Here is a 10566-nt window from a genome sequence, read left to right as displayed (position 1 = left end):
ACTGCACATCATGCCACAGTGAGACATACAATTGTGAGACTATTCTGTGTCCAGAGCTGCCCTAGAAGGTATCTAGCCTCGAGCCATGTCCCATCACTATATCCCTATTATCTGTATGAACAAATACAAAAACATTTTTTTTAGTTGAGGTTTACAGTCTCCCTCTACAAAAAAACACAACAATTCACAGCTTGATTGCAAATTAAAGAGGGATGGCCAGAACCTGGAAGATAAAGCCTTTGATCAAACCCTCTTCATTAGAAATTATTTTTGTATGCAACTGATCTGCAACAGCAAAACCCTCCTCACCACACTTCAGACACCTCAAACCAGCAGCACAACCCGGTGTATCATAAGAGGGGGTGGTGGAGAATACGTTCTGGAGAATTCGTTCTCCACCACCGAGCCCGTGTCTGGACTCCAAGGAGGGTATATGCAGAGGTGGAAAGAGTAACAAAATGTTGTACTCAAATAAAAGTAGGCCTACTGTTACTTAAGTAAATTTTACTGAAGTACAAGTAAAGTTACCAGTCTAAAAATTTACTCAAGTAAAAGTAAAAAGTAGCTCATTAAAAATCTACTCAGAGAAAAAGTTACTGAGTTACCTTTTCAACAGCTGGGTGGGGTGTGGGATTCTAGTGTAGTTAAAAAAAGACAAGGGAAAATAAATCTCAATCTAGTTGTTTTTAATTGAAGGAAGACCTTTACAAATTAAAGTGTAATAGCAAAAATAATAAAATTAAAATAAAAGATGATTTTAGTGCAAATCATCCAATAAAACATTTTAAACATTACTACAACCACTAAATATGGCATGAACTGTGGATTCACTAAAGCAGGGGTGTCAAACTCATTTCAGGTTCGGGCCAGATACTGCCGACTTCGACTGAACGCGGGCCACTGACGATCGGCGCGAATGGCTGGCGGCGCTGACCGACGGTTTGCTGACGTCGGGACGTATGCACTCCAGTGGCAGACCGTTTACTCTGCGATCTCCTTAAACTGGCTCTGCTCTGCTCACTGAAGCAAAACAATACGTGGAAAATAAATATCAGAGCCAAGAGCAGCAAGTGTAGTCAACTACTGCTGCTAACACATCCCGTCAGACCAGGATTATGTATATATATATCAGTTAATTAACTTTTCTCCTCTTATTACCCTGGTAACCGCTGTCATTACAGACGGTTGCGTCGATTCTTACTGTGAGAATCTACGTACTTCCGGTTTAGCGGATTTTTTTTCCTTTGCATTTTTTTTTACTCAGTAACGGATATGATTTAAAATGTAGCGAAGTACAATACTTCAAATTAAAAATACTTAAGTGAAAGTGAAAGTAAAATTACTGTCAGGAGTGAGGGTGCAGGTCAAAGGCAGGCTGCACTCCGATGCAAGATCTCTTCAAAGTTTCAAAAGGTGCTCTTTATTCACCAACACAAATCAGAAGGACGTGCACCAACGACGACTTGACATAGACAATGACGCGACAGGGGACAACAGGCACACAGGGCTTAAATACACTAGGGAGGTGCAGGTGATTGGACACAGGTGGAAACAATCAGGCAATCACAGGACAAGGCAGGAAGTGAAGCTAACCCAGGGACACAAGAGACATGAAACTGCAAAATAAAACAGGAAGGAGAACCAAACCGTGACAATTACAGATTTTAAAAAATACTTTAAAAAGTAGAAGTACACAAAAAAACTACTCAATTACAGTAACCTGAGTAAATGTAATTCGTTACTTTCCACCTCTTGGTATATGTCTTATCTGAAATCTGCATCCCGAACCCTGGTGTAGTCTACGGCAGGATGGAGAACCTGGCCTCTGACATCCAACATCATAGCACTAATTTTTTACAAATTGAGAGTCATTCTTTGCATGTAAACTCGAATAAAAAAATTATGTATTTTTTCTGAGAATTGATAGACAAAAGATCGGTCCGCCATCATTCCCTCAAACACTTTTCACGGACAACACAAACCTAGTTTGTGGGGGAAACACCCAATCAGTGTGTTGAGGAAAGACCAACTCAAAAGCCCCACAAAACTTAATTATTTTGGATGAAATGTGTCTTTTTTCATTCACGTCCAGGTTGTGTGTCCTCACCGCAGTCTGTGTGCGTTGCAGCTGGGTAGCGATGTTAACTTTAACACAGCAACGTCATGTGCACGGTGTGCGAATATACGGCGTTAGCTTGTAGCTAACTAGCTAGCTAAACATCCCACGTGTAGAAGTCGCTACAGTAGCGTCGTATATGTGCGGCTTCCCATGCACGCCGGTCTGTTGTCCAAATTGTGAAATCAGGCAGTTCTTAGTCCAGCCGTTTTACCTCTAATTTCTCTGGCAAAGTTCTTCTGCCGTTACGAGTTTGGGTCGGGTCATCTTGGAAGGACAATGCCGGTGGTTGCTCTTGTTCCGTTCTTGTACCGTGTCATTATGAAATACAGTGTCATTATGCATTACCGTGTATTTATTCATTTATTTATTATGAAATACAGTGTCATTATGCATTACCGTCTATTTATTCATTTATTTAATTTTTAATGAAACGGCATTCCATAGTTATGTTGCTAAACAGCGTGTCAGAGACGAGAGCACAGCGTAGGGCGGCGAAGGGCAAGTTTAAATCTCAATGTATTTTAGAACGCTAAAATTATAATGTTACTTATTAACATTATCAGTGAATGGCCAGCTGCTTCTTCGACCTGCCGCAAAAACACAAATATCGACTTTTTGTAAAATGTATTTTTAATATAATAATAATAATAATTTCCCTTCTTTTCCCACGCCCCATTGCCCTCCATGGACCAGCCACCACTGCTGTTTGGGTACCCAGAGATTAGCAATAAAATCACAACTCAAGTCTGCTCACTCTTTTCTGTGGAAGTCCAGCTATCACCACATTCAGTATAATTTGCCAATAGAGTTCTTTCCAACCAGCCTGAAAACAAATACCAAATGACTTTTCACATACGTATATGCCGGTGCCAATTTAAACAATAAGTATATTGGTGAATAATACAGTCGTTTTTAATAATCTAAAGAAAGCGTTTTTTCTCCAAAAATTTCGAACGGACACATTTTTTTTTTCAATCGTACAATGCTCCAGATCTTACTCTGTCTCTCTAACACACACATACACACATCAAATATACTTCAAAATGAAGACTTGAATTGAACGATTACTACATCATCTGATTACTCATGCTTCTCATTCGTGTTCGTAGATTCAATAATGTTTGTTTTACACCCGGATCTCTGCAGGGTCTGAAGTCTCTGCTGTAGAGCAATTATGCTTTGATCCTTTACAGTTTCTGTAAAACTGTCATATTTTAAGGGCTTGATGAATCAGGGAAGGACTATTTTGCAACTGCTAAGACCTAATTAAGTAGCAAACACAGGTGTCATTGCAATTGTCTCTTAACTCTCGCCCAAAAGTATCCATCCTGGAGAGCGTTCTCAACCTTTTTTGGTGAAAATGAACAACTTTGTGGCGTATTCACGACATGCCAAAACAAGAAAGCAAAAAGTCTCCATCTTTCTCTAATTTCCTGAATAAAATACCTATCGCAACTCTGCCATTGCACAGGACCACCAGATTTAAATCAAAAGCATGACTATTTGTACGCATTCCCATGAAAGAGTCCTGCATCGAATATAAATCACTATGCTAATTAGATGTCACATCAGTGTTTATTAGCTGAATCGCACAACTAAGTTTCCACAACAAATTGATGGTACCACATTTCATCCAGGTGAAGGACTGTTGAATTTTACAGCTTTTCATCACGTATCAGCTGCAGCACAATGCTGGACGGAAGCATAATGAAAGGACTGGTTGCAAAAAAGGAGGGAATTGATTTTGGTTGTAGTCTAACACTTGTGCTGCTAAACATGACGTACTAATGGTGGCCTGATTTCACTGTCCTTATTAATGGCCCCCCTTTGGGAAGTTCATTTTCAGAAAGCTGCCTGTCTCTGAGCTTAAACAGGAGGTGTTCTAGAGGATGCCATAGTTTATTTATCCTGGATGTATGTTATTTTATTGTAGCTTTAGTTTGAATATACTCAACCAGCCAAAACTGCAGTTACAAGTACAAAGCAACATTTGTAAAGTAAAAACACACAAGGTCCAAACACTTACATGAACTGAAGAAGTGAAACTGTACTGTCCAGTTTCATTAATAACATAAGTCATACATGTCCACCAAATCAACATATCAGAAATGCCTAACTTATTATTGCCTGGAGTGGTGGCTGAATATTGAAACTTTAGGTTACACTGGTCTTAGACACAAATTAGGACCCAGAAGAATGTACCGTTTGTGTTATTATACCAACTATTTCTCCTCTCTACTTCTATTTTTTACTTGTCTATTATTCCTTGTTTCCTCTGCTCCCTTCTCTTACTCCTCTTCTCTCCTCTCCTGTCTGTTAATGGATTAACAGTCACAGGAAGTCAAAGGAAGGACAGCTCATCTTTGGATGCTGATTGTGTATTAGGTGAAGATGAAACTGCCCTTTTGTCAGAACATGATTGGTTTTGGCCTCTTTTAACATGAGTTGGAAGTGTGACCAGTTAACACAACTAAAAGGGCAGTATGTGTTTGGGCGAGGGGGGAGGGGGGGGGGGGGGGGGGTCCTTAACACGTAATTGCCCCACCCATAAGGTGTCATTAGGCTACTCACTACTTTAAATACAATGCTACAGTAATGCTCCACAGGAAAGCGGGACAGACAGGATAGGTTGGAGTAGAGATCAAACTATTTTAGTCTCAGTTTAGTTTCTTTGGATTTGAAATTGACTTGTTTCCCCTTTTTTAGATATTATTTTCTGCACATCTCCGTTACAGTGGATCCTCGTAGGGTCCTGTTGCTGTGCCCACCCACATTAGAAGGATTTCAGGGAGGGACTTTGCCTCTCAACATTTAACCACCACCCCCCCACCCCCCCCCCCCCCCCCCCCCGCGGCGATGCGCTCAGCGATCTAACGAGCTTCCGAGGATGGATGGGTCTGCTGGGGGTGCGTTCCTCGGATCTTCTGAATCTTCTGAACAGCTCTTCGGCACTCAGACCTCCGGTACGGGCTTTTGCTAGATGAAATAAGTTCGAGCATCGTTTGGTGTGGATGGACAGGTCAAGACACTGCGGGAGCTCCGTTGGATTTATTCACCGCATCATCCAGGGATAAATCTGCCTCAAGAACACGTTTCTTGATCGGATAAAATAAAAAGGACAATGTATGGACTAAACCAGCGCTGCATTTACATGTAAGACGATCGAACAGTTGTAGCTGTGTTTGTATGATGCCACTTTATGACTTCTTCGAAATAACTCCTCTTTATTATCGTTACTTCTGCAGATCATTTCATTTGTTTGTGCTGTGGTGTCATGCTCAGGTAAACGTGCTTCTAACTTCCCAATATATATATATATATATATATATATATATATATATATATATATATATATATATATATATATATATATATATATATAAAACATAACTCATGTTACCGATGTAATAACAACGTTTGTGAAAATGTCCTTCTGAACAGTGCATTGAAATGTGAACATTGCGGATATCACTCAAAGCTAATTGTAGAAATACTTGGATTTGTCCAACGTGTATAAGCGGTTATAACATAGCTATACTTTTCTTTATCCCAGCCTCTCAGATTATGTATTTCATTTTTCCCTTTTGCATAAAAAAGGGGGAGAATCACCCGTCTCCTCATTTTAAGCAGTATGTGAGGACGCAGGGCGCAGGGACGGACCAGCTGAGCCGTCGCCAGGTCCGCGTCTACCAGCTCTACAGCCGCACCAGCGGGAAACACGTGCAGATCCCCGGCAGGAGGGTCAGCGCCACCGCGGAGGATGGAGATGTGTTCGGTAGGTGCCGACCCGGACCGCTGTTAACCTTGTGGCAAGGGGTTTTGAATCCTTCGTTCATCAGGGTAGGGGTTTCCTTATTTCACCTTTTTATTTCAACTTGTGACAAATTAAAAGGCCTCCCTCTGACCGTTGAAAACACAGAACCCCCTCTGCTACTTTGGAAGCATGAATACTCTTTAAAGCTCTGTAACCTGTTAAGGTGCCAGTCAACCAGCTGGAAATGACACAATGCTTTCTTACAACAATTCAGTTACATTTTTACAAAATACCTAATGTTGGCTGGTAAAAACAACATGTAATCTACTGACTGAGTTTCAAATATTGCTGTAAAATGTGTTGCTTATACTTAAGGCACCGATGTAATGGTGCACACATTATTTCTAACCTGCCAACTACCACCATGAATGTAAGAAATGTCACTGGGATCCAGTCTGTAATCATATCACATCAGCACGAAACCTGTTGTCTTTGTCTCCTGTTGGTGTCCTTACCCTCGCACATGGTAAACAGACATTGTACTGCTATAAAGGGTACAATATTTAAGAGATCCTCATTAGGAATCTAGGGAAAGTCTTGTAGGGAAGGCAGCATGGCCCTGAGAGTAGAGCATCTAAGGCCCTGCTGAGAACGATGTCCTCAGGCACATGCACCAGTCACTCCAGCATGCTCGCCCCTCCCTCTGGCAGCTGTGTTCAGGCTTTTATGTTAATTCCGCCTCCCTGCCGGATCCATGAACCCTTCGTCTGACAAGTCCTTTGTCTCTCCAGCCCCAATACACAAGGCTGTTGCAATGCCCAATGGCCATAATTGGACAAAGACAAATTCAATTGAGAATGTATATTCTGCTCTTCAGTGTTCTGTGATAACATTTGTTCAAACCTTTATAACAAGCTACATGGGCTCTTATTGACTCAACAGTTGTTAGTTGTAGTGTTAGTTGGTAGTTTCAGCTCAACAGAGATATCATCCACTGAAAAAAGATAATTCACTTCCAAAATGCTTATTTTTTCCTAGAAGCTCGAAAAACACAAAAACATATTTAAAAAGGAAGAAAGAGAAACAATGTGATAGTATGACTATGTTTTGTGTTGTTTGTATTCACAGGTTTTCCCCCTTTCAGCCACCTGAAATCTCCTCTATGTTTCCTCACAGCTCGCCTCTTTGTTGAGACGGATACCTTTGGCAGTCGAGTGAGAATCAGAGGTGCAGAAAGTAGGCGCTACCTCTGCATAAACCGGAAGGGGAAACTTGTTGGAAAGGTACACTATAGATTTCTGGATTTCTTTTATTTGTAAAACCACATGGCTAAAAATCGTGTATTGACTTTTAGATGGCATGGAATCAGCGCTATAACAAAATAAAGTAAAACAGCTAATTGAAATATATAGCATGGTACCATTATGCAGCTAAATTATAGTTGCAAGAAGGATTTGTGGGTGTAAAAATCCTAAATCCATGAGCTTATCAGATCTCACATACCACCCCACAATGTAGCTCCCACACTGCTGTCATAAATAGACTGTATGTCATTCCCCTTGACACATGATGTGCCGGAAAAAAGGAAATGTCAGAGGGCGATGGGAGGAAAGTACCTGCCCGTACACTTTTTTGGTCATAACCAACTCCACTTACAACATCATAAATAAAAAAATGATTCATAGATCTGTCATAATATGTCTCATCATCATGTCTGCTAAGAGGGGGAACAAGTACACTCAGAGAAAGACTCTCCAGAAACAGCTCTCTAGGCTGACAACCTTAGAGACAGCACTGTACATATTACCTCAGGTAGTCGGCTCTATGCCTGTCAGACGCTACTCTGGGTCAAATAACCTCCAGTAGTTGGTCCTCTGCCCTTCAGATCCCACTCTGGTTCAAAAAACTCTGATTGTCGGCCCTCTGTTTGTTAGAAGCTGCTCTGGGTCAAATGACGTGGTGGTAGGTCTTCTTTCTGTCAGACATGGCTCTGGCTCATTTTGATAATAGGAATTGGTCCTCTGCCTGCATTAATCTATTGAAACCCTTTAATTATTAATGTTCTTATTGATATGTTTCAAGGCTGCATGCTACATGACCTCTGGTGGTTGGGTCACTCACATTATTGTTGGGCCAACAGCTTGCATATTTTCCCACATAGCTGACTTAAATGTCTGCTGTTCTGCATCTGCTTCATCAAACTTCACACTTAAATTTAGAATGTTTGACCATTAAATATAAAGATAAATAAAAGGATGTGTCACTCCCCTTCACAAGATGGTTGGGTATTCTATGAAAAACAGTGTTAATTGGCTTATTTGCAATCCTATGACTTAGCTCTGGGAGTTAGCAGTGTGACGGTTTGGTGTGTAAATGAATGGTTGCAGGCTGTGTTAAGTAGTTGTAACTGAAGAAACCTTTCCTCTGTTCTCACGCAGCCCAATGGCCGGAGCAGGGATTGTATCTTCACAGAAATTGTACTGGAGAACAATTACACAGCCTTCCAGAATGCCAAGTATGAGGGCTGGTATGTGGCTTTTACCAGGAAAGGAAGGCCCGTCAAAGCCTCCAGGACCAGGCAGAACCAGAGGGAGGTCCATTTCATCAAGAGGCTACACACAGGCCCGCCCTCCTTCCCCAACACGGACCAAAGCAAACAATTTGAGTTCATTCGCTTTCCGGCCACAAGTCGAGCAAAGAGGAACAGGAAATCCCTTACCTCTTCCTAACATGCTACAAAAAGCGAACTGATGAAAGTTGCTTTCGGAAGATACAGATGCAATTATATTTTTGTATATTTTTGACAGCCAAAAGATGTTTAAAATGCCACAAATCTAAAATAACAGAATTATGATGTGTAAATACTGAAGTAGAGTAAAGAAGATGAATTATATGTAATCGTTTAATGAGTATGTGTTGACTGGTGGAGGAATAGAGGGACATTATGATTAAGTACCTATCACATCTTTTCTGTGATATGTGCCAAATATGTTTTCAAGATCAAAAAACTGTTCAAAGTATTTAACATGCGAAACAAACAGTGAACACTGATGTACACTGATAACACACTAAGAGGCAAAACAACGTTCAGCTCCAAATCATTAAATGTCAACCAAGCCATAAGCTCCCCTTTGAGAGTGAAAGTGACTTGAGTGACCCCCATGGGCGCGCTAGAGGACTGACTTGGATATCAACAGATGTAATTAGGATGGTTGAAGAGGGGAGTGCAAGTCAAACTTTAGAATGTGCACACCTCTTGTGGAGTTTATCCACACTCTAACGCGTCACATATCAGATTAAAACAACATCAGTTGTCGGGACACGCACAATGTTATCGCAACTCTAAATGCTATTTGGAGTCCAGCCAAACAATTGAGCTCTTTAATGGATTTGGCGAAGATGGAAGGCTAGAGCCGTAGATTTAATTAAAGATGTTTGTAAGAAATAGGTTGTGTTTATGTGAACGTAATGAGATCTATTTTTATAGTAATGAAGATAGGAAAACACTTGATACCAGGTTAGTGGGAGTACACTAACATGTTGATTCCATAGTATTATTGCATGCCACCGACTTACTGGGAAATATTGTCATCTGGTGAAACATGTGTCTCCATGCCAGATCGCTTTTGATTGGTTTATTTCTTTAATTTTTTCCATACTTTAGATGGTAAACTGCACACAGCACAGATAATAAATCAATGAAAACAATAATAATAAATCAGGATCAGGAATTAGAAAACATTTATTGCTATAATATGTCAGACATAAAAGGAATTTGACTTGGCAAGTTGGTGCATAACGGACATTTGCCAACAAGACAACATAGTGCAAGGAATAAAATAAAATTCTATGGGTTAGTAATCTAAAGCTATGGGATAGTTTAAAAATAAAGGAATAAGAGTTAAACAAAGTGACATGTGAAAGTGTTTGTGCATGTTGTGGAGTGTAAAGAAAGTGACCGGTCGGATGTAAGAGTCAGTCAGTGGGGGACCCGGGCTCTGTTGATGAGGCCGACTGACAAAGCTTTGTGTGGCGGGAGGTCTTAGTCCTAATGGACCTCAGCCTCCTGCCGGATGGAAGGGGCACAAACAGTTCATGTCCGGGGTGGGAGGGATCGACTACAATCTTTCTAGCCTGCTTCAAGGTCCTGGAAGCAAACAAGTCCTGGAGAGACGGCAGATTGCAGCCAATCACCCTCTCTGCAGAGCGGATGACATGCTGCAACCTGCCCTTGTCCATGGCTGTGGCTGCAGCGTACCACACTGTGATGGAGGAGCAGAGCATGGACTCGATGATGGCTGTGTAGAAGTGCACCATCACCGTCTTTGGCAGGTTGAATTTATTCAGCTGCCTCAGGAAGAACAACCTCTGCTGAGCCTTTTTGGTGATGGAGCTGATGTTCAGCTCCCACTTGAGGTCCTGGGTGATGATGGAGCCCAGGAAACGGAAGGAATCCACAGTGGTGACGGTGGAGTCACACAAAGTGAGGGGGGAAGGTGAGGCTGCGTACTTCCTGAAGTCCACAACCATCTCCACTGTCTTCAGGGCGTTGAGTTCCAGGTTGTTCTTGCTGCACCACGTCACCAGGTGTTCAGACTCCCACCTGTAGGTGGACTCATTCCCACCAGAGATCAGTCCAATGAGGGTGGTGTCATCAGCAAACCTCAGGAGCTTGACGGACTGGTGACTGGAG

General features: G+C 41.5%; 1 protein-coding gene across 1 annotated transcript; it reads left to right on the top strand.

Moving 5' to 3' along the window:
* Positions 1 to 5041: 5041 nt before the first annotated feature.
* On the top strand, positions 5042 to 8743 carry fgf17 (fibroblast growth factor 17). The gene is made up of 5 exons (XM_037483034.2): positions 5042 to 5272; positions 5365 to 5401; positions 5717 to 5894; positions 7050 to 7156; positions 8312 to 8743. Exons 1-5 carry the CDS (start codon positions 5241 to 5243, stop codon positions 8600 to 8602), a joined length of 645 nt encoding a protein of 214 aa, XP_037338931.1. The 5' UTR covers positions 5042 to 5240; the 3' UTR covers positions 8603 to 8743.
* Positions 8744 to 10566: the final 1823 nt, after the last annotated feature.

Source organism: Pungitius pungitius, chromosome 5 (assembly GCF_949316345.1).
Source record: "Pungitius pungitius chromosome 5, fPunPun2.1, whole genome shotgun sequence".
NCBI lineage: Eukaryota > Metazoa > Chordata > Actinopteri > Perciformes > Gasterosteidae > Pungitius > Pungitius pungitius.
The sequence above is the reverse complement of the archived record's forward strand: the minus strand, read 5'-3'. Positions and strand labels throughout refer to the sequence as shown.